Source organism: Nothobranchius furzeri, chromosome 4, assembly GCF_043380555.1.
Source record: "Nothobranchius furzeri strain GRZ-AD chromosome 4, NfurGRZ-RIMD1, whole genome shotgun sequence".
In the NCBI taxonomy this organism is placed as follows: Eukaryota; Metazoa; Chordata; class Actinopteri; order Cyprinodontiformes; family Nothobranchiidae; genus Nothobranchius; species Nothobranchius furzeri.
The window spans coordinates 11,103,083-11,127,607 of record NC_091744.1 but is presented as its reverse complement, the minus strand read 5'-3'; the positions used below and the strand labels follow the sequence as shown (position 1 = coordinate 11,127,607).

Sequence of the window (24,525 nt, the reverse complement as noted above, 5' to 3'; positions counted from 1 at the left end):
TTAAGTTACTTGAAAAACCTGATTTTTGTAATTGTTTCTATCAGGGCTTTTATCATCTCTGGTGTGAGTTTAAAATATAAGTGTGTTAGCACTGTGCTGATTATCCCTAATATGAATAAATGTTTATTTATTCAATGTTTCTCTTCTTTAATACGCAATTGAAGTTATGCTATTCATGGATAAAAAATCGTGATAAAATATTGGAAAAATCGTGATATTCTATTTTTGCCATATCGCCCAGCCCTACCTCAGAGTACTCTGATCTACCCTGGGGGGTACCACAGGGCTCGATATTGGGACCTCTGTTGTTTTCTGTTTACATTCTGCCCTTAAGTGACATCTGTCGTGAGCTTGGAGTTCAATTCCACCTATATGCTGACGATCGTCAGCTGTACCTGCCTCTGAACATGTCAAGTCGTCTCTCTATTTCTATTCTTACTAACTGTTTGAGGGAGATCAAGACCTGGATGAGTGAAAATTTTCTGAGCCTAAATGATCACAAAACAGAGGCTATATTGTTTGCTCCAAGCATGCATTGTGACTCTTCCTAACTGACTGTGGGTCATTTAATGGAAATGAACTTGATAGCGCCCTTAGTTTTGATACCCACATCAATGGAGTGATCTCCTCCTCCTTTTTCCACCTTCGTCAGTTGGCAAAGATCAAACCATTTTTGTCACGTCATGATCTTGAGACGGTAGTCCATGCCTTTATTACGGTGCGATTGGACTACTGCAACTCTGTTTTATTTGGTGTGAGCAAGGGCTCAATAGCCAGGTTGCAAATGGTGCAGAATGCTGCAGCCAGATTTCTAGAGGGCAGGCGCAAGTATGACCACATTACTCCTGTCCTGGCTGCGCTTCATTGGCTGCCCATTGATGTAAGGATTCGTTTTAAAATACTCTTATTGATTTTTAAAACGTTAAATGGTTTGGCCCCTCCTTACTTGGTGTCACTGCTTCAACCGTACACCCCAGCTCGGTCACTCCGCTCGGAGAATCTCATGCTCCTCTCGGTCCCAAGAACGCGCCTAGACACGTGGTGATAGGGCCTTTGCTGTGGCAGGTCCTAAGCTTTGGAACGAGCTTCCTCTCAGCATAAGGGCCTCCACCTCTGTTGCGGTTTTTAAGGCAAGGCTAAAAACCTACTTCTATGATCTGTCTTTTAACCTTTCTAACTAGTTTTATTGTTTTATTATAGCAATCTGTGTACTCACTGTATTTTTTATCTGTATTTTGTGATAGAATGTTTTTATTTTCTGGACTTAATGTTTTATGTTTTTTACTTGTTCAGTGTAGCACCTTGGTGGCATCTTTTTGCCTGTAAGGTGCGATTTACAAATAAAGTTGAGTTGAGTAGACCTTCTAAGGTTACAATGGAGTGTAGCTAGACTGACATGCAGAGTAAAATCATTTTGCGTTGACTCCTCCGTCTAGATTTCTGAGGCTATACAAAAATGGCAGACCACTGTTTACGTACATTATAAAAACAGTAAATTAGTTTGGGATATCTACATTTTTACTTGAGAACAACATAGGTTTTCCCAGGTGCGTCAGCTTCCACCATCTCTAGAAAACATAATAATCTGGAGTATTTTGAAACAATAAAGAACAATCCCATTCTTGACCAACTTAGCATTCCACTACTGAGAAACAAGTTTATTTTTACAGCCACAGCTTTATTTCCCAGATTATCTGAAGTAGGAATGTCAGTCCCAACACACACATACTTTTAAATTTACCTTTGACACCAATGATTCACTATTGCATAAACACAAAGCATTTTAACATGTCTGGATTGTGACGTTATGAATCACCACCGTAAAAACACATGACGCTAAAACAAAACTGGGTTTTTGGCCTACTTCTATTTAAATCAGGAAACATTCAAGAATAATCCAAGACAATCCTTATAACAATTGTTTCTTTGTGTGGATCTTTTTTTCTGTTTTGTTTTCAGGCTATGAAGAACAAAAAGACCACATATAATCAATTAAAACATTTTCTCCTTGTTTACATCAAGATTAGAGCCAGAAGTGAAGAAGAAACAGTTTTATGCATCTCCAAAGGTTGTTTTATCTGCTGTAAAACGGGATACCTGTAAGAGTTGAAAATAGATTAACACAGCTGGCATTCATGGGAAAAGGTTAGCAAAAGGTGCTTAGATTTTAATTTCTCACAGAAAAATCTCTTTTTCAACGGATTCAATCTAAAAATATGTTTGACAGATTTGATGTTGGTTTCAACTACCTGTATCTTGAAAATAATAATTAGGTTGATGGTTGCCTTGGATTTTGTCATTTAGTTTCCCTTTGACAATATAGGTTTTAAAAAATATCTAAATGTGTCTTACAAAATACGTCTGAGCACGATTTAATTTGTTCAGTCTCTGTTGTGAGCCTCTTGTTTGCTCTGTGTGAATTACCAAAGAGGATCAGCAGCAGCAGCTCAAAAAAAGACGTCTTTCTTGCACCAATATCTGTTTACATAATGTAATCACTTAGCAATTTGAATGATCACATCAGTGTTGTTCTCCGTATCATGCTCTTGTACTTGATGACCCATAAAACAGCCACATGATGTGACAGGGCATCCTAAAAACGTGTCATGGCTCTTTTTACGGAGTTTGTTACACAGTGCAAATAAATTTCATTAAACTAATGTGACAGTAATGTTTTAAGGAATTATTTGTTGTAAACCGCAGCATGACTAAAAAAAACGACTCTTTAAGAGGGTTTGTAGAAGTTGATCAAACCAATAATTGCCAATAATCAAGGTATTCAACTTAATACAAAAGACATTGTGACAGTAACATATTAGTTCATCTTGTACATTGATTGTAATTTCCTATAAGAGATTATTTCTATGGGTTCTTTTATCCCACGAGGAACACAAAAACAGGCTAACAGGCTTTACTGTCACATATATGGCTTACTATAACTTGGTCCTTTTCTAAAAAGGTAAAACAAACTACAGCACAGAAGGATTGGTGACATTTCATTTTTATTTGAAATCGGACGTTCACTGTTTACACAGTGATGCCACGTAGAGGGCATAACATTAAAAACAAATGAGATTTGATAGATTAAAAAACCTAGAGAGATAAAGGATGCCTAACACATGTCCAAGAAAAATGTTTCCTTCAGAGAAACTGTCTCCATTCCAGACATTTTCTTTGGTTTACAAAATGTTTACCTAAACTACCAAGTCAATAAGTTTGTCCAGCCGCAGTAGTGATTAAAAAAATTCTAATTGACAAACCAAGATGTGGCCAATAAAGAGTTCCTCGTTACTGCAACATTAAATGTGTACTGTTTATTCTTTCTGAGATCTGTCTTCTTGTAGTTCTCATCTGATAATCCACCATATTTATACCGAAATACTTGAAGGATAAGACATTAATAATAGAAGAAATTGTTGAGAAATATTGAGAAAAATGTTGGCTTTTATTTACAAAATTACAGTAATATTACTAAAATGCCAAAACACCACAATTAAAGTTTCATTAAAACTAATTTCCAAAAACACACAATAACTTTAAAAAGGTAGGGGTGTGTACTGACAAGATTCTGGTGAAATGAAATAATGGTAGACCGATATTTACCATTTTTTATACATCGGCCGATATAACTCCTTAGTAAAGTCGATTTAAAGTCAGGCACATCTCTGGGCCGCCCCCGCGCTGCTGCAAATTTCAATTTGAATGTATTTTTTTTCATTCCTGAATAACATCCGCGTATTAAATGCTCAAAAAAAATTTCGACTAAAACTTCTTATTTATTAGTTTTGAATATGATCGGTTTACTAATTTGTTTGACTAACTTTAGTTAAACGTCTGATTTTAACACTGAGCAGTGCACAAAATAAAGATTTAACAGCTGGATAAACTCAGAGTTCAAAAACTAATTCGGTTTCAGCGGCTTTGTGAACCAACTGATGTTATTAGTGACATTTTAGCATGAAAACAAGGCGGAAAACGTCTCGATATCAACCAAGAAAATCGGCCCAAAAGATCAGTAGCAAATGTGCCAACGGCTGACCATGACCTTTATCTATTGATGTCGACAATAGAAAAACCAAAATCGGTTGACATCTAATATGAAATATATTACAACACAGGGGAGATGATTCAATATATTGTAATACTAAAAGTAGAGGTGCACGTTTTCAAAAGTGTGTTTAACTGGTTAATACCATCATCACATATAACATAAAATATTGTGATTTGCAGTGTATCGATATTTTCTTACATCCCTCTTAATCAATTTAGTGCCATGTAAGTGAAAAGTAATCCAACTTTGAAGTAAAACCATGCTAATATGCTGTAGGGTTTTCACAGTAACCGGTGTAGCGGTAAACCCTGGTAAAAAAAAGTTGACAATAATAATAACAGTCTTGTTTTTTAAAAACTACATTATCTCGGTGGATTACCGTGGCTGCAGTGTAGGCGCGGTGACCCTTACCAGCCACCGTATCATCTGCTGAAGTTGCCGGCTGCACATGCGCACTTAGTTGTTTACAACCAAAACTTTCTTGAAGCTAAAGCTGAAATAATGGCCAAATGAGGAGACGGCAGCGCTCAGGACATTTATTATCCCTCAAAGAAGACAAAGTTGGAAGTACGGGCATCTTTTGGATATTTGAAGAATGCCGAGGGACAGTTGATAGAAGATGGCTATCCTGTTTGCAGCACGTGCAGAAAAAGTGTGTGAAAGGCAGCAAAGCTTCAAATCTCATGACACATCTGCGTGACCATCACCCACAACTCTACAGTCAACGCAAGGCAAGCTAACGTTAGCGTTTTAGCTAAAATGCGTGATCCGAGGATTTGGGTTGAGGGAGAATGCAACGAGTCGCTATATAAAGCAGCCGCAGCGCCGCTACCTGCATATAAACCGTGTCGCGGACACCCCATGTTGAAATGACGCTATGCATTACGGGGCTCCCAGGGGCAGATAAGAGTTGGTCTCTCTCCGAGAAAAATTATGAATTTATGACATTTTCCCAAATCTGCAAAGCTCACCGGAAGGACACAAACCGAGGACAATATTTTCCTGATATACAGGGTTTATTTAGTTGTCTGAAAATGTAACACGTTTAAAAAAAATACAGCGATAATACCGAAAACTGTGATAATTTTGGTCACAATAACCGTGAGGTTACATTTTCACACCGTGACAACCCTAATATGTTGAACAACAGAACACAACTGGTAACCTAACTTTATGTTATGCTTTCTTGATTATTACCCAGACATCGGGTTTTATTTTGCCTTTAATATTTTTTAATCACAGCTACCATTTACAAAACTGAGAATGCAGATTTGTCACATAGTTTGCAGCACATTGAATGAATCAGAAACTAAAATATAAACAGAGAAGCTGAATTTGTTTACAGCTCACACAATGTCAGTTGTGTGGAAGCATTTCAGACACCGATGCTCAGCAGAATCAGGAATGCTGATCACACCGCTTTGCAATAATTGGCCCAATCCAAGCAACACAATCCACACCACAATGCTCTGCAACAAGTGCAAACCAGATTCTAACACCACCCAAGCAAAACAATCATCGTGACGTGTTAGATCACAGACTTTAACTGGAATGGACTGATTACATTCTAAGAAACATTTAGTTAGAAGTTGCACATATAAATAAATGCAATTATTATGCATTTACATGCATGTTCCAAAGCCTACAAAACTTCTTCCTTAATCTAATGTCCCGTTTTCAGTGAATCATCTCATCCCCAGGTAAACAAACATGGCACAAATATGGCTTTGTTTATAACCTGCAGCTCTAATAATCGACTGTCTTGCACAAGGTAAACTGAGCTGAAGAGGTCGCAGCCAGTTTCGAGATCACACACAATAAAAGAAGGGGAAAAAAACAGAAGGAAGAAGAAAAAAAGCTGACTCCTGAAATGTCCACCAGTCAAGACGCGGCCTACAAACATGTCTGTCCATTTTCCCCCCAAAAGCATGGTCCGGTCCCACGGGTTCATTTATCACAGAGTCACAAATAGGAGATAAAGTGAACTTACGTAACGCCGCAACTTTTTTTCAGGAGGAGACTTTCGCAGCCAACCTGAGTACACCACCTCTCCCCCGCTCATCTCTGCTGGCTGTCCCCGGGGTCCGAGCGACGCCTGACGTTTAGCTCCGGCTGTAATCGGGAGTGTCTCCTACCTGAAACGAAAAATAATTGGACACCATGATTGTGAGCATTACACAGGAAAACTTCTAATGTAGTACTAACGTGCTTTTCAGAGCGACAGTGTCGTCACTCCATCAAACAGAAAAAGTCGACTCACCGACCAGCCAGTTCTTAGAAATGAACACAACAGATTTCCAGTAGTTGTGCTCAAATCATGCGGTGTATCCCACGCTTGGACTATAACCCCCCACCCCCCCCCGGAATCGCCTTTTGTACCACTATAAACGATAACTTGCGTGCTTTGTTCACACTACAACGCCGAGGGGGTATGGGAAACGACAAATGGAAGTCCTTAAGTTTTTCTGTTGTTAAATGTCGCGTCCCATGCTAATTCCCGTCCAAGTGAACCGATTCCCAGTTGACGAGGTCGGGTGCAAAAGTCCCACCATTGTACCGGTGCATAATGGTCGTATGCGCGCAAACTGAAACTAGCTTTAGCGTAAACAAAGTGGTTTCGCCGAGCTTCCCTAGCAGTTTACTCCCATGGTTCCTTAATTGTGATTGACAGGGCGGCTATGTCTTTCCCTAAACTCACCCTCATAGGAACACGACATCTGGGCTAAGTTAGCGCGCGAATGCCGGAAGTTTGGTTCACTTGCTTTCAAAATAAGATTACTGGCCTACCGAGGCCCTACTTTCTTTACAAGCAATGAAACTTACAGTCGGAAGTAAGATATTTTGATGTCTTCATTTCTGCTAACTTTTTATATCGTGTTTATTTGATTTGCAGTCTAGCACCAAAAACAAACAAGTCACCACAATAAGCCACGTAAAATGCATAGTGTAATTATTTGTGGTTGATATTGGGTTTTTTGGTCCACAATAACGTTGATTTTAACAAACTTCATCAAATTTGCATTAAAAGTCACCTCATTTTCACGACATACGTCGAGAATCTTTTTATTTTGAAAGTCAAAACCGGAAGTTGTAATGTTGTTATTAACGTTGCTTAAAGAGTGATTTAAAGAACGAACTGCTGAGGCGGCAGCGTGCAAGAAAAACCGTAGAGCTTCAACCATGGGACATGTAGTTCGATGTTTGTCAGTCCCCACCAAGAAAAACAACGGTGAATACAGCCTTTTACACGTGAACTGTTATGTCATTAAGTTGTGTGCACCTCCCTAGATTACGAAATAATGTTTCACAGACCAAATGAAGACAAAGACTGGACTGCAACCTAGTACCCAAACCTTACAGGTGTTTACTGCAGTATCCACAACAAGCTCCTTTTGGATTTGAGTGCACATTTGATAAAATGTTGCTCTGTAAAAGAAATGACAAAAAGGATCATTTAGACATTAGTGTATAATGACATCATCATTGTCATTCTACTTTTAGAATACATTTTGAAGGCTCTGCAGGATTTTTTTCTTCCTCTGTAACTGGTCCATTTCACTGGCAAAGGGGTGGATCCCTCTAACTCAAAGCGGTATCTAAGGAATGTTCTTGGAATGCTATTGTTAAAGGACACCAAACTACTTTTGAATGGAAGTTGCTGCTTATTTTGTGATCAATGAATTTTGCAATGCAATTGATATTTCTTTCAACCAATCAAAACAGAGATTTCAGACACAATACACAAATGATGGTGCATTGATTGTGTTTGCAACATAAGCAAAGCCCAGGATGTTAAGATTGTAAACATGTCAAGTCATTAGTGTGTAAAATTTGATCACATCATTTATGAAGCTGATGGTTAAATTCCACAGGTTTATTGTCCCCACTCCTTCTGTCCTTCGCCTCATTAGTCTATTTGTTTACTTTATATTGTCTGAAAATGACCAAATTTATATATTTGTTGTATAGCAAAGGTCAAGATTCTTTATTGATTATACCAACCCAAAAGTAAATGTTTTTCAGCAGCAGAAAATGTGTAATGTTTGTTCGATTATATCCACAATCCTTAATTTTTCACTCGTGGAACACTAAGCCTTTAACAATTCTACATTAAGTTTTGAGACAAAAGCACAGGAGTGATGGTCCAGACTCTTTATTCATCTTTCCACAATGGTGGAATGCGTTCCAATATTGCATCAGATGCCCTAATTCCCGTTTCAATTTCAGTCACCAGTTTGTTTAAAAACATTTCCAATTGTGAAAAACTGTTTTGCAATCACGGTAAAAAAAAAAAACAGAAGGCAACCTTCTTGTTTTATGCGCTGGAAAACATGCAGTTTCCTCTTTTATTCTGATCAGCAAAGCCACCGTCTACAGTGGGTGGGTATCAGTGCGTTTTCATTTCATTGCTGGCTGCTTTAAAATGATTTAGCATGAAAATCAAATCAAAGATGAGAACATAAAAACTGTCAAGAAAAACAAGAAGTAAGTGATTCACATGAGGTCAAGCTGATGGAAATTGTGTCAAATGTGTTTTATGTTTCAAATTAATCGTCAAACCAAACTTTATACATTGCTCAGCATAAATGAGTACACCCCAATTATGGTCTCAGGAGAAAAGCCACACTGAAGACTTCAAAATTTGAATTAACAGGCCTTCAGCCACAGGTGAGTCTAATGGTTTACCATTTAGACGGATTTCAATACTTTTGCGAGCTTTATGCTAACGCTGTGACAATAGCGTTAGTCTCTGCTGTTTTGCCCCTTCTACGTCACAACGTCACGTGACAGAAATTTGCGAGCTTTTTGTTGAAGCTGACTTTTTGCACAGCTAAAGACAAATTATAACATCTGAGAGTCATTCAAACACTGAAAAGTGTGATCAACTTTATTTTTTCACCAAATAGAAAGATGTTTATGATTTTAAAACAACTTCAGAGATGGACTTTAAGAGGTGTCCAGCAGACTGGTGACTATAAAAAGGCATTTCTCAACAAAGAAAAGCCCTTCCCATTTCATGCTGCCAGCAATGGCTCCACATGGAAGAGAAGTGTCACAAAATCTGAGAAAGGAAATAGTTTCTTTAAATAAAAAAGGTGAGGGCTACAAGAAGATCAGCAAAGCCTTGCATATTAGTCAAAATAGCAGAAGTGATCCAAAAACGTGAAAAAAAGATGGAAGTGCAACCACCTTACAGAGACATTCTGGCCGTCCACGAAAGTTAGCATCTCCACAGGAGCCTCTTCTGATGAGAAGTTCACTGCAGTTAGCTAAAGCAGTAGAAAGCCAAACTAGAGATACCGTTTCCCGTGACACCATACGGCACACACTGCAGAGGAATGGCATGCATGGGTATTGTCCATGAAGGAAGCCTCTCCTAAAGCCCATGCACAAAAAAGCACACCTAGGATTTGCTAGGGCCCATGCTGAAGGAGGTGAAGACTACTGGGACTCTAGACTCTGCAGTGATGAGACAAATATCACTGTTTTTGGAACTAATGGTTTTAAAACTGTATGACGTTGCAAAGGTGAAGATTTCAGAGATAAATTCATGGTGTGTACAGTGAAACATGGTGGTGGCGGTGTCATTATGTGGGGCTACATGAGTGCTGCTGGTGTTGGGGAGTTGCATTTCATTGATGGTATCATGAACTCAACTATGTACGGCTCTATACTGAAGATGCTGCCATCACTCCGTGCATGTGGTCGTCGTGCACTTTTCCAACACAACGACGATGACCCAGAACACACATCCAAAGCTACTGTTGCATTTGTGAAGAGGAACAGGGTGAAGGTGATTGAATGACCAAGTATGTCTCGATCTGAACACAATAGAACATTTGTGAGGATTGTGAAACAGCAAGTTGAGCATCACTCTCCATCCAGCGTCCAGGATCTAAAAGAGGTTCTTCTTGAAGAATAGAAAAAGATAGATGTTGTAACATGTTGCCAACTTGTTCATTCCATGCCTAGAAGACTTGGTGCTGTCCTTGAAAATCACGGTGGTCACACAACATACTACATGTAGTAGTTTTTGTTGTGGAGTGTTTTCATTTTTGCTTCAACCAATTTTAGTTAAAACTGTAGATTTTGTGATCTAAGTCAGTGGTTCCTAACCTGGGTGTCCCGACCCCCACAAGGGAGCGCCATAGCCTCTCAGTGGGTCGCCAGGACCTCTCCACTTTCAGGGGTTAAAACTTCATTTATTACTTGTTTATAGCCTACATTTTGCTCACATTTTTTTCATGAGTGAAAAGTTTACTGATATTAAGACAGGAAATAATTAGTACAGAAAAAGTAACACACTTTTAAGAACATTTTGCTCAGCTCACTGTTTTATTTTCAAGTGTCAAAAGTTCATTAAAGAAAGGACTTGTTGATTAATCACAGCCTTTACAGTAAATAATCTAGTATAAACAGTAATATACACATTTAAGTACATTTCGCTCAGTGTATTTTTTATGTGTCAAACATTTATTGAAAGGAATGATTGATTTATCAGTGTTTACAAGACACAATGTGTTCAGAAAAGTAATACAAACTGTCAAGCACATTATGCTCTGTTTGGTTTTGTTAATGACTTTGTTCTGTACTGGAGCCTACTATTACTGTTATCTATTGAATCAAAGCATATTAAAATGTGCTTGAACAATTTTATCATTTCTTAATAATGTTTGTACTGGAAGAGAGAATGGGAGGGGGTCGTCAAAAATTTTACTGGTAAAAAACGGGGTCCCTTGGGAAAAAGGTTGGGAACCACTGATCTAAGTTATATTATTAGCCTTAATTTCATGTTTTTTATTTTAACAAGAGTTCAATAAAACCCAGCCTGGTGAACGTTCTGGAAATAGTTCTTTTCTTCATTGAGCTGCTGATTAAATTTGTATTTTGAGGTGTCCTCATTTATGCTGAACACTGTAAATAATGTTTCAGTAAGGGAAACTGTTTGTTGTTCTATTGCTCTATTTACTGTAATAATGAGTCTTTAGGATACCATCTACAAAAAAATAAACATAATTTGTATTTTGAGGTGTCCTCATTTATGCTGAACACTGTAAATAATGTTTCAGTAAGGGAAACTGTTTGTTGTTCTATTGCTCTATTTACTGTAATAATGAGTCTTTAGGATACCATCTACAAAAAAATAAACATAATTTGTATGTACTTGATGTTTTCTCCAAGTGCTTTTCTCCCCAGAAGAAGCTACACTGATGTTCTGCTGAGCTGTGGTACCATCCTGGAGAGGCCATCGGCTGGTACACTGCTGCCATCCACAAGGCATAAGTGTGTGTGTGTGTGTGTGTGTGTGTGTGTGTGTGTGTGTGTGTGTGTGTGTGTGTGTGTGTGTGTGTGTGTGTGTGTGTGTGTGTGTGTGTGTGTGTGTGTGTCTAATCTGTCTTCTCAAACCCACAGTGAGTTGCGGTCCATTGCTGCTCATACTGAGCCAGGTTCTGGTGGAGGTTTTTTCCTGTTAAAGGAGTTTTTCCTTTTCACTGTCACTACATTCTTGCTTAGTATGGGGACTGCTGTCGAGTCTCTGACACAAGTCAGTGACTCGATGTGATCTGCTGGGTTTTCTAACATAGGAATCTTAATTTAGATAATGACTTGAACTCACTACACTGCTATGTAGGTTCAGTTGGATTGTTTAGAGTGCCTTGAGACGTCTCGTGTTATGCTTTGGTGCTATATAAATAAACTGAATTGTATAAGTTGTCCTGTGTTAGTGGCTCTTTTCCAGTTTAACTTGAGTCCAGCCAAAGCAAATGCATCATTTATGACTGAATGAGTTAAAATGCAACCATCAGACTAAGGTTAGTGTGTCAAAGTGCCTAAAAGAAAAGCAGTTTGTAATATTCAAATTAAACAGCTTTGAAAGCTTTTGGATCTCATGGCTGCTTTAGGGGCAGTGATCTTCTTAAACAATACATCAACAATCAGTTTTTGTATTTTTTAGTCATTAGAGCAAGTCCCCACCAAATCAACTTTTTTTTTTTTGCTGATGAACTATAAAAATGAGTATCTAATCGTGTTGTAAACATGTAGTCAACAATTTGGCACTTTAGTGCATCTTAGTTAAAAATGAGATATTCTGCCTAAAACTGTCAGTGGTGCCCCATCTTCAGGTAAAAACTCTGCATTGCGTTTGAATTTAAATCTGTCATCACTAGTGGCTAAGAGGTACACTATGATGTTAGCTGGTACATTGTGATGTCACAATGCCATTGTCAGCCTGTGTGTGTTTATTTGTTAGTGGCTTCGCCCTTTCAGTCTGCCAGGCAACAGCATTTGGTGCATTTTTCAAACAGGAATAGGGAGTGAAGATTCTGTTACTTGCTCTTTAAATTTCTTTCTTTTTTGTTCTTGTCAAGCGCCTCATTATTTTTACCTTGAGAGATACTATTTGAAAGATTGTTTCTTCTTCTAGTCAGTTTACATTAAAACTTGAATAGGTGGATTGATTATAGAACAATAAAACAGCAATGCAGCCAAAAGCAGTTCTAACCTAACAAACATACGTGTTGCCTGAAACAAATGACCCATGATGTGGAGCTTTCTTCTCTGAAGTTTGAACTACATCGGGGGTCGGCAACCCGCAGCTCTGGAGCCGCATGCGGCTCTTCCATCCATCTGATGCGGCTCTCTGTGCTTGTAAAATAATGAATGGGTATTTAAATAAAATGCTTTATATTTTACTGCATAAATTTTACATCTGTATGCCAATTCTAAATGTAAAGGTTGTCTGCGTAAACCTGAACAGGTCCAACCCGGTCTTACTGTGAGACCGGGTTGACGCGTCACGCTTGTGCGTAATCATATAGGCACTTTCTGAGCTGACGAGGATGAGAGATTCTGGGATTCTCCTCAGACAGGCTCCTGGATGTGTCGCCTCATTGGAGACAGGAACAAGCTCTATTCAGCCAAAGTTTCATAATCAAGGAACATTTTCTAAGTGACAAGTCTCGCTTCAGTCGGAGGAATCTTCCCGCATGCGCTCTGGTTCTGCAAGCACTAAAAGCCCCTCTCCACATCTTCAGCTTGCTGTGCACCTTATGTAGTACACGCTGACAGTGAGCTGCGCTGAGCAGTGTCCAGCTCAGATGTTCAGATAGGAATCATTTCTTGAGTGATTTAGCTACATCTGCGATGTGCGAAACGAATAAAGTGTCAGTTCGTCTGCATGCGTCGGGGTAATTCTTTCTCCGTCAAAATAAACGGTCAAATACGGGAACTATCCGGTCAACACAACACAAGCCCTGCTTTTGACTGTTTTGTTTTCATGTGAAAATTGTTGCAAAGAGATATAATTTAACTTGATTAACACCAGAGCCAGGCGCACTGCGCCGTTATCTCCGTCACTGTAAATGAGGGAAAAACAAAATGATCGAATCCTTTTCTGACCTTCCCCACCTACAAAGTTTAATTACAACAATCAAACGTGACAGAGCCTGGATTTGTATTCTGAACAGTCTAAACATGTTTTAAAAAGAAACGTATGACAAAAGGGGCACCTACTCAGTAAAAACACCAACAGGGTGAAAAATATCAAAATATTGTAGCAGAGACGGGCTACAACTTCTGGATCCATTTCATATAAATCGTTTTATTGATTATCGTCTTATGAAAGATACCGTTGACGTACACAAGCGACCGGTACCGGCTGCTGTCACCTGTTGTGATTGGTTAAAGCAGCTCTCTGCTGTCTGAGGTTAGGCCCCGCCCACAACGCCGCAGCTACTGCGGCTCCCAGTGTTTTCTTTATTGTGGGAAACGGGTAATAATGGCTCTTTGTTGGGAACAGGTTGCCGACCCTTGTCCTACACAACTCAGATCTTCGTTGGTGCCACATGAAATAGTCTAAAGTAGCAAACATGTTTATGGTTTAAAGCTAAAAAGTCAAAATCTGACATCTCAAATATCAAGTTCTCATCAAATATGCATTAAAAGTTTCTCAGAATCATTTTCTGCTTCATTTGACTGTATTTTTATATAGTAAACTTGTCCTGTTATTCTTCACGTCTGCTGTTAAACACGTCAGCGTGAACGGAGTTCCCATTCATGGTTTTGATTACTGCATTTTTTTTATTTTTGTTTTTACATAAATTTTATTGTAGGTCATCTGTACATGTTAACACATGTCATATGAAACCTTAAAAAGAAAAGGGCACAACTTGAAGATTCAAATATTCATAAAAATCTAACTCCACAGCTTATAAATCAAAGCTGCAGGCAAATGAAATAAATAAAAAATAATTCAGAGCAGAAAAACAGTCTAAGAAAAGTTACAGGTCTTTTTAAACACACACACACATGCGCACGTGCGGTGTGTTCAGTTTGAGATGACATTAAAAACCAAATATGAGCATTCCATATAAAAACAAATCTATTAAGATTTTTTTTTAGAAAAAAATGGGATTTAAACAGATGTTTTTCTGTATTCATGAAATCTAAGCATATATTTACAATGAGGAGTATTTCATTTGTGAACCTGAGAAAAAAAAATCCAAAACTAAGATAAGATCGTGACAAAAAAGTTGAAGAAAAAATAAAAATAAACTTATCAAATAAGTGCTTTTAGATTAAATCAACCCTCACTTCTTTTTTCAAGGTTTAGTGCTGTACATGTAACCAATCATGACAAGTCGAAACCAGCTTGTCTGGGTTTTACTGCAGCATTTTTATTTAGTTTGCTCCTTTCAGAAGACCAGTCTGCTGATAGTGTTGAACCCGCCTCCCCCTCCTCCCCCACCAGAGGGGCCACAGCTTCCGGGTGGGTTGTTGTCATCAGAACCGTTGGGTCTGAACGAGCACGAAGACGAAGAGGCCTGGAGGGCTTGGGTGCGAGCGTTAAGTTCCTGCTCCTGTTGATGAAAAGGAAGAAAGGTAACGTTCGGGTCAGAACAAAGAAAACATCACTTCATGTTCCTGCAGCACCCCCTACAGGACAGTTATTGTAGTTACTTGTGAGTGTCAGCTTTGCACCGCTCAGCTCAGTGACTTGAGAAATTACATCTCACATATTCCAACAGAACAGTTCACTTCTGCAGCTCTTAGCTGTCAGCGACGGTACGGACCACCAACCCGCCTGTGACTGCGTGCTGAAAGTGAAAAGTGAGCATTTTCCACCTCCACAGAGCAAAATCACCTGTTATTAAAACAACTTAGAAGCACATGTTGTTTAGTGCAGATAGTTTTTTGTATTACCTGTAAATACAGCTTGTTGTCTTTTATTATTGCGTCCAGTAGCTCTTTTTGAAGGGGTGGCTCTACACTCAGACTCATCCCGCTCGCCTTTACTCCTCCATTCGAGTGCTCCCCTGGCACCTCCTGTTTCCTGTACATTAACACGTATGCCGTGTCCTTCGGGAAGCGCTTGGTGATGTTTTGCGCTGACTGTAAAGACGTGAACGTCACCCTGCTGTCGTTGAACAGCAGCCACTCATTCTCCTCCTGTCTGCCGTCACTCAGCTCAGGTGTGCAGAGGCTACGAGCGGCCGCGCCTTTCTCCACATCCTCTCCGTCAGGTGAGGGATTGGCTGGGTCTGCGCCGCTGATGTTCCGACCGTACGAGTAGTAGTGGCCGCTCTCTGATGACACACCAGAATGCACCACCACTGAGCTGAGCATGTAGGGTACTGAATGAACAGGAGTGTCTCCCACTCTATTTACCTCCTGTACTTCATCTATCCTCTGCGTCCCGTCTTCCTTCTCGTCTCCTTGTGAGGGTTTGAGTTTCTTGGCCAGGTTCTCGCTGCTTTCAGGAGAATCGACTTGCACGGGAGAGGAGGAAGCGGAGGACCACTGAGCAGGTGGTGTAGGGACGTGAACAGGAAGTCTCAAAGCAGGTGGGATGGTGACGTTGTCTAGGATCTTCCTACGTGTATGGCATTTGGCATCGTAAGAGAATCGTAAAAGTGTGAGGATTAGGTACTCAGGTGCGGAAACCAGTTTGAGAGTTCTCTCTGCCCTTTGGAGGGAGGCACACTTCTCACAGAAGTAAGCGTTGTCTTCATCGAGGATCTCAGGAGCCAGAAAATAATTCACCAAGTCAGGCACAGACAGGGGAGGCTCATTTGTATCTGGCTCATAATGAAAATTACTGGCTAGGCTGCTAGCTGAGCCCGGCTCTGGAGCTTCACTGCCCCCGTTCACGGCTCCCTGACAGAGAAGCTTGGGCTCCTCCGACGGGCCCTGGAATTTAGGGCTCTTCTGAGAGGAGGCAGCAGGACAAAAAGCCAAAGAAAGGTCAGTGAAAGGCTCTTCTTTCTCAGAGATGCAGTTGCACTGCATGCAGCGAATGCCTGTGATCAATTTCCCCCCAAACATCTTTTCAATTAAAGTCCTTTGATCATCGGCAGGTTTGGTTTCTGTTTCAATCAAACGTGACTCCTGCCGTTCCTCAGAGGAGGTTTCTTTGCTGCTGCAGCCAACCAGCGAGGGAACCTTTGGCTTGGATGATTCCAGAACCTGGAGCGTTTTCTCCTCTTCATGTAACCTTAAAAACAAAGAGAGCCTGATGGGTGCAATGTTCCTGAAGTCTTTATTACATTATTCTAGCAAATGTCTGGTTTAATCACGTTTTCAAATAAGCAGATGCTGACAGATGTGCCCAGCACTTTTATCGAGTTACAAAGTTTCAATGAAGTTGAATTTGACAGATGTGGCGATTTTTTATTGGTGATGTTTAGAGGAGATGGTTGATTTTCATGGCCGATATCGAGACGTTTTCCGCTTGATCTTCATGCTAAAATGTCACTAATAACAACGCATAAACAGCTTTTCTGAACACAACATAACGTGTGCATAATAATTGTAAACAAATGTGTTTCAACTCTGTTTGTTGGCTAGAGGAGCGCGTTCATGAACGAGAGGCGCTGCTTTCGGACATAAATATGGAAAGGAAAACAACGTCTTAGTGTGATACATTTGTCAGTCACTAAATGATGCCATCAGATAAAAGAAATAATCCGGATAGCTCCTTTAAATAGATTTTGATTAAGTAACGTAAATATATATATTTTCATAAAATTCTTAAAGCCGCCCAAAGACGACAAGTAAGAGTTTTTAAGACTTTAGACCACGTGTGTCAGACACAAGGCCCGCGGGCCAGATGCGGCCCGTGGAGCATTTTTATGTAGCCCGCAAGATAAATATCAAAAAATATATTAAAACTGACCCGCTGACAGATTTTACCGCAAAGACTACGACTCCCATGATGCTTTGCGGCGTTAGTGTGGAGTTGACACCCCCCCCCCCCCCCGTGTTTTTTCCAGCGCCTTCTGCCGGTGTCTGCAGCTCGCCGTCTCGGACAAACTACACTACTCTCACTCAGCGCCGAGTTTACTCAGCTATTTTCTGACGTTGGAAGTCCAGAAACGGAGATTTTAACCGTTCAGTAATGTGTTCACGACTGAAAGAGAAAGTTTTCCAACTAACTTCCAGACAGAGCTGATGTAACTCCAGCGAGCAGCAACACGCTCAAACCAGCATGACTCTGTGGCTGCTGTAGTTTTTATTTTTCCTCCCCGACACACAACAACGTGGTCAAGCTGCTCAGACATGTTCATCAGCACAAACCTAAGTGAGCAGCTGTTGACATCTAATGTTGTCATTATTATGATGAAGATGAACAAAACAACAGGAGTCTCCTCCTCAGCTCAGATCAACCCCATGATGCAGGTATCTGGCTGGAACAGGTGAGCATCACAGTAAACCAGAGGAGCAAACTGAGCTTTAAATATGTTGGTTTTATGCTCTTTTTCTGCTCCAAAACATGAAAGTTAACAGGTGAGATGTTGCATTTTCATTTAAGATAAAATGATATTTTTATTTTGTTGTTGGCCCGTGAGAAAAGATTTAACCTACAGTAAACAGGAAGTGGAAAGGCTGCAGATAGATGAGTAGAATAGAAAATCCCTTTATTGTTCCTCAGTGGGGAAAGCTAGACGTCACAGTAGTGATGACACGTATTACAGGAGAAAAAAGGAGAATAAAAAATAAGAAAATGAATAAACAACAGGAAAACATAAATCCTGAATAGATTTGAAAATGCTGATTATACCACAAGTAATGAATTCCACTGATGCCTTTTATTTAAAACTGACTTGCTCGTGTGTAATTTGGTTATTCCACATTCAGTGTTAATGCAGAAATAAGTTTGTTTCCAAATTTAAAGGTTCAAAATTGCATACATTTTGATAGAGAAAATGTGCAAATTTGCCGTCACTTTTTCAAAAAATATTAAGTTTGGCCCTCGACTCCGTCCCAGATTTTCATTTCGGCCCTGTGTGAGTTTGAGTTTGACACCCCTTCTTCAAACTATGACTTTCAAACTGGTTTCAGTTATTCTTGAGCCATAAAGTAGAGCAACTTCAAGTTGGTCAGTGCTCTGTAGCCCCTGTTCACCAGAAAATATACTTAACAGTTTAGTGGTTCAGGTAGGTAGACTAGTAGGAGGTCCATCTGCTTTGCGGCTGTTAGCTGTTTAATGTGCCGGTAGGTCATATAAAAGCTATCAATAAAAGCACAAGTAGAACAAAAATAACAATAAGAAGAATTATGTATTTTTTGTTACCATCATGGCTGAGCGGAGCCTGGAAGTAAAAGTAAGAGAGTTAACATCGGCACAGCCTGTACTCTTTTGAGGAAGCTGAGGGAGGTTATGAAATCACGGATTGATGATGACCTGTCTTTATTGTAACTGAACTTTTAAGTAATAATATTTTTTTGTCCAAGAGTGTTTTTTTTTACTCTGTGGCTTATTTAGTATCAGTTGGCTCGTGTTAGCATTAGTTTGCTGCTAGCACTAGCTATAGGAGGATTGTTTACCATAGCTGTAATTTCACTTTCAACCAGGAGGAGGAAGAACAGGAAAATTATTAGTTATTACTTTAAACATTTATAATTTCTCCCTTCCTAGTTTAGTCTGCTGCAGAATAATTGTACCTGTCCAAAAGAAATCTGAGATACTCAGAACAATCCTGCTGCGAGCTCACGTTGAACCAGGGAGGCCGAGATGCTTCCAAGAAGTTTCTGGGAGCATATGCTACCCTCTGCAGGACAAAAAAACACACCATCATCCACTGTGGCCATTCAGGATTCTGTCATCCTTTACAGGACTGACCTGTGTGTGTGCTAGGAAAGCAAAGAGGAGCTGAATCTTTTTCATTAGGGTGTTGGAGCTGTTGAGGTGCAACGATAAAACGTGCCTCCTAAAACTGAAACAACAATCAGGTGTTGAGCTTTTACAGCAGGAACACGAGGTCAGACGTTGATTTGACTGGTGAAAACATCAGAGTGACTCACTCTGTGGCCATGAAGAGAGTCTGGATGATGCTGTTCATGTAGCACGTGTTGCCCAGGTTGATCAGGCCCGTTTTGCCCGTCTCAGACTTCCCAGCTTGCTTTGACAGACTGGAAGCAAAGGAGTTGGACTGAGATGTCCAGGCACTTTGATTTAAGACCAACTTGATTTTCTCTTCTGAAGGTTTTGGGAGATCCTGAGAAGAGAAGAGGAGAGGAGATTTAAAAAAAAAAGTGCTGAAATCCTCCAAATAGTGGTAAAGGCTGGGGTCTGCATGATGTAAATAAACTAAAAGGAGGTAAAATATCCACACAAACATCGATCTCACCTTGATGGCCTCTAATATGTGGTCATAGAGGTCAGGGAAGCCAGAGTACTGATACATCATGCAGTGCATGAGCTCAGTAAACTGCAGCAGAAAAGCTTTACTGGTGGGGAGACCATCAGTCCTGAGAGACTCGACCAGATTTACTACACGTGGGACAACCTGGCAGAGATCAAAATGAAGACAAGAAATAACAGGAAATGCAGCAAACTTAACAATGCAGCTAATATGATTCATTCAAATGTGCAGCGTGGCCAGGAAGGAGGCAGTGCATCTCATCTGCAGAGTATTTTCATGTTTTTTTATCGTTAATGAAATTTGACAACTCAAAGGGGCGCTGTTTGGCATTTAGGTGTTTTACACATCATTAGTGAGCATGCTGCCTAAGCCTGGGAAGGAAAACCGTCTGTCAAGCTTTAAGTAATTCATGCTAAAAGAGATGAAAATGAGAAAATTAATCAGTCAGACATAAGAAGGGCAAACGAGCCGTGAGCAGGAGGGATCACTTACCAAATGGAAGGCCTCGGGAGAGTGCTGGAAACTCAGCAGCATGTGGGAAAGTACAGCTAGCGCCCCCTGCCGCACGATAGGGTACCACAGGCGATTGAAAACCTAAAAATAGCAGGAACAAAAGAAGAAGTGGAACACCTTTCAGTTATAGAAAATGCTATTAGTTTTTCTACAACCCCAGGGAAAAGTTAAAGCTTGATTATTACAATAATTTAAACACATCTGCAGCTTTTCTGACCCCTTTAGGCAGAGGTAGGGAATCCTGGTCCCTCAGGGGCTGCTTTCCTGCATGTGTTGGTTGTTTCCCTGCTTCAACTCACCTGATTTTAATCAGCAGGTGATTTAACAGGTGTCTGCCGGTGTTCAGCCACTGAACTAGGAGTTTTGGGGCAGGGAAACAACTAAAACATGATGGATAGTGGCCCTCAGGGACCAGGATTCCCCAGCCCTGTTTTAACGGCACACTTGGCAGTTTTGCTTGCTATTAGCACCGTTTAGTGTCCATTATTAATTTTCTGTGGTCAGACCTAAAGCAAAATCAATCTCCTTGCTGTGCATTTGTCTATTTAACACCTTAATCTAACAGCTGAAATTTCTCCCCAGCCTTCATTGGTTTCTCCATGAGTGAGTCATCACTAAATGAGACAAATCAGCTATGTTCATGATCTAAAACATGCAGGAAGTGTGCTGGAAGCAGACTGCAGCTCCCAACAGAGCAGCCTGCCACTCTGAAGTTGCAAATCCGGTAATCTGGCAACAGTGGTGGTCTCAATGACATTTCATTAACCTTGTAAAGGGTCATTTTAGCACATACTGGCACAAGAAAATGACTAAACAATATGAAAAAGTTGCAAAGTATGGCTTTAACCTGAATCAGGAATGTGTTACTAACCAGTTCAATCTTAAGCAGAGTGACATCTATAAGGATAGTGAACTTCTGAACAGCAGCCAGTCCTTTCAGCAGAGCAACGACCCAGGTGTCGACGTGTTGGGCCAAAGGCCAAGAAAGCCAGTCAATCATCCTGAATGAACAGAACAATCCTACGTTAGGATCGACGGGCTACGGGAGAGAAATACTCAAGTAGGTAAAGGATGATTTCAGGCATTACTTAAGAGTGGAAGGTTACCTGCAGAGTGCTTTAGTCATGCTTGCATCTCTGACGTTCTGGTCTGTGGTGAGACTCTTGATGAGGACTGTGATCATCTGGATGGGGATGTGCTGGACCAGACTGGCTAGTGCGATGGACGGGTCAAAAGATGGGTCTGACAAAACAGCAAGAAAACCCAACAAATACTTCAAAATAGTGAAATATTTGCATCTTCTAACAAGACTTTAATGTGCAATTTAAGGTGACTTTAGGCTCTCGGTAAATGTTCCAGGCGGCCTAAGGTATTTTCTTGTTAAATGGAGCCTCACCTGTGGAGGAGATGATGGCGAAGACTTCCTGCAGCGACGGCAGCAGCGTGGCCGGTTCTGCCTTCCAGATGTTCTGCAGCAGAGTGCTAACCTTCATCACCTGCCCTACATACTCTCTCAGCTCTTGCTCCTGACTGGCAAAGCACTGGAAGCAACTGATGGTCCTTACCAGCTGCTGGCAAAACAAAACCCCTGACTTACCCCTGGGGGTGCACTGCATAAAGTCCAGCAGCAACGTGCTGAGGCGGGCACAGAGAGCAGGCTCGGGACGTTCACACACCATCCTCAGAAACTCCACCTGGATGACGCTGAAGGTCTCCAGTACAGAGGGGCAGCTGATGAGCAGCCGCAGGCAGCAGTGGATGTAGTCTATTATAAATGGGTCTCTGTGGTCCAGCTGCCCATAGCCTTGCTGGAGCAAACTGAGGACAAAGTCTTTATTGAAGAAAAGCTCAAACTCTGGCCGGTGGTAGCGTGCGTAAGCGTCCAGGACCTGGACGCCGATCTGCTTCTGGAAGGCATCTTCACCAAGCAAGATGAGACGAGTGGTGAGCGTGAACAGCGCTCGACACTGCTCCTCGGTCGCCTCGTTCTCTGCCGCCTCCACAACCTTCTTCACTATGGCCTTCTTGACTGGAACAGAGTGGTCAGAGCTGACGAGGCCCTCCAAAATCTTGTCCATGATGTCTATCTGTAGACGCCAGGGCAGGAAATAAGTTGTTAAAAGTTATATCAGTTCTGTTATGGTACTGTGACACAATGACATGCTTTAATTTTCATATTTCACAGGTTAATGTTTGCAGGACAAAACAAGTTGGTCTATTTTTCATCTTTGTTTTTCTTTTATAAAACATTTAGAACTTTTGCAAAAAAATTTGAATAAACAAAGAGAATAATTCATAATTCACATTCTTTCACAGGATCTTGATATTTTAGAAAATGGCTTTCTAGGACCTTGATGAGAACACCTGGACTCCCTCACAGCTCAATCTGAAAACCTAATTACTCCCAAAGTCCTTTCTAACCTCTTAGGTGTGTTCTTGCTGTGCGTTATTTCTGATTCCATGTTGTCGTTCTTTTTTAAAACACAGAAACGGTTTTGTTACAGGCTGGTTTTTCCTTTGGAGGGGTTAGTTGGAGAGAGCCTCACCTGCTGCCATCTGCTTCAACAGAGACTGGATTGCCCATCCCGGACCATTTTCTTTTCTTTTTTTATGGACATACTTGGTTGAGAGGGCGGTAGGGCTTGAGTGCACTCATGTTATTTTGAACTTTTGGACATTGGGGTTTATATTATTTCATTCCTGAGATCTCAGAGGAATTTTTGTTCTTATACTGTATAAAAGAAAAAACTGATGGACATTTAAGTTGTTTATGGGTGACTATCGTCAATACATTTTATATTATTGCCATTCCTTTCTAACCTCTTTGTAAGAATTTGCCTGTCCTCCTGCACAAAGGGTTAGTACAAAAAAGGAGATCATGAGTAAGGCATTTGTATGTATGCAAGTTGGTTTGTTTATATAGCACTTATCACAAAGAGGAAACAATATCACAAAGATCAATAAAACTAAAAGAGCATAAAGTCAAAACCAATAAAATGAAACATAAAAACAAATGAAAGATAATTAAATAACTGTTCGTTTTCCTCTGCTTTTCCGTGTCAGGGTCGCGGGAGAAGCATCTCGAGTAGAGCATCCCAGACAGCCCTCTTCCCAGCCACCTCCACCAGCTCCTCTGGCAGGACCCCAAGGCGTTCCCGGGCCAGAACTTTTCTGTTTTTAATTTCTGGGCCCAGGAATTAAAAACAGAAAAAGTCATAATACAGATGAAGAAAATGAAAAGATTGAGGTAAAAGGGTCTTCAGCTACTTTTTATGTGCTGCGCTGAGTTAAAGCGCTTATAGATTTGACTGTGATTGATGGTGAAAGTTATATCTTAGTATCTGTCTTGGATCTGATTTTATGACCCCCTGACATCAAATTTTATCTGTTTGAAACCAATTTAATTTCAATGTAAAGCAATGTGATATCCACTGTAATCAAATCTGCTGGATCTCCCACTGTGACCTATTTTCCACCTAAACATAAGTGTTTCTATCTTGGTTTGTTTTAAAAACTAAAACGTAAGAAGTAAACTATATTCTTAAATAAAAAAAATTAACCCAAATTTTGTGTATTAAAAGGATAGATCATTTGTTCACGACCAATAATATAAATAATTCACTTCAGATTAAATTAGGGCAATAAAAACATCAAAACTCTCTGACCACTGCACTTTTATTACCGACTGAATGCAATAACTCAGGTGATATGTTGTCAAACTGTTTTGACAATATGATTTTAAATTCTATATAAACTATTCTTTATATCATTTCCACTCGTCCCATCAGATGAGGAACAAAACAACCAACAGCTCTGTTAGAACCTGACAGCTAAATGCTAACGCTAGTTATGAGTTCTTCTACAATTTCAGTATCAAGGGCTTCGTTAAAGCTCGTAAAAAACAGAATATAATGTAAAGAAATGTTTACCAACTTCCCAACGTATTTACACTATGACCGGATAATATTATTACTAATATTTAAAACAACAACAAACAAACCAAACAGGCCCGTTTCTGCCGAGAAATGCACCACTGACTTAGCATAAATACAACTACCTATGAGCGCGATTCAGAGGCCTAAAAACTCGGACTTACCAGAATATAGAATGCCAAGAAAATCCAGTCAGAATATTATCAGCTGCCAGTTGAGTTCAAACGTCCTCTGATATATAAATTCGCATTATTTTGGTTCATTTGATCGCTCAGAATCAGCTGATTAACCTTCCTCAAAACGTCATACCGACGGCCGAATGCGTCGTTGGGACCCCCGAAGCCGCCTTGATGATGCCTGTTTAAAATATATGTCAACTGTG

At 40.3% G+C, this 24,525-nt stretch overlaps 2 protein-coding genes across 10 annotated transcripts in view; both read right to left on the bottom strand.

The window, feature by feature from the left end:
* The window catches only part of gab1 (GRB2-associated binding protein 1), a 72,759-nt gene extending 66,242 nt beyond the window's left edge, over window positions 1-6,517 (bottom strand). For all 8 annotated transcript variants that reach the window (XM_070550077.1, XM_070550078.1, XM_070550079.1 and 5 more), the window contains exons 1-2: window positions 6,312-6,517; window positions 6,042-6,186 (exon numbers count right to left, since the gene is read on the bottom strand). In XM_070550077.1, the coding sequence (XP_070406178.1) occupies window positions 6,042-6,113 (72 nt within the window). In that variant the 5' untranslated portion in view covers window positions 6,114-6,186; window positions 6,312-6,517. The remainder of the gene's footprint in view (window positions 1-6,041; window positions 6,187-6,311) is intronic.
* Window positions 6,518-14,711: 8,194 nt separating this feature from the next.
* Window positions 14,712-24,449, bottom strand: usp38 (ubiquitin specific peptidase 38). Of its 2 annotated transcripts, none has more exons than XM_015965668.3 (11): window positions 24,308-24,449; window positions 21,608-22,298; window positions 21,318-21,453; window positions 21,083-21,212; window positions 20,191-20,292; window positions 19,684-19,842; window positions 19,358-19,551; window positions 19,176-19,269; window positions 18,998-19,104; window positions 15,257-16,547; window positions 14,712-14,913 (listed from the first exon to the last, which is right to left on the bottom strand). In XM_015965668.3, exons 2-11 carry the CDS (start codon window positions 22,287-22,289, stop codon window positions 14,749-14,751), a joined length of 3,060 nt encoding a protein of 1,019 aa, XP_015821154.1. In that variant the 5' UTR covers window positions 22,290-22,298; window positions 24,308-24,449; the 3' UTR covers window positions 14,712-14,748. The 2 variants fall into 2 exon arrangements, with proteins under 2 accessions (XP_015821154.1, XP_015821171.1); XM_015965685.3 differs by lacking the exon at window positions 14,712-14,913 and having other exon boundaries at window positions 15,296-15,639; window positions 15,722-16,547.
* Window positions 24,450-24,525: the final 76 nt, after the last annotated feature.

Bases quoted from the DNA above. Each gene is read 5' to 3' on its own strand.
- usp38 (XM_015965668.3), bottom strand. From the start codon at position 22,289: ATGGACAAGATTTTGGAGGGCCTCGTCAGCTCTGACCACTCTGTTCCA. The intron at 20,293-21,082 runs GTTAGTAACACA...TGCTATTTTTAG, and splicing joins CTCTGCTTAAGATTGAACTG to GTTTTCAATCGCCTGTGGTA. The intron at 19,270-19,357 runs GTGAGTCACTCT...TTGTTGTTTCAG, and splicing joins ACTCTCTTCATGGCCACAGA to TTTTAGGAGGCACGTTTTAT.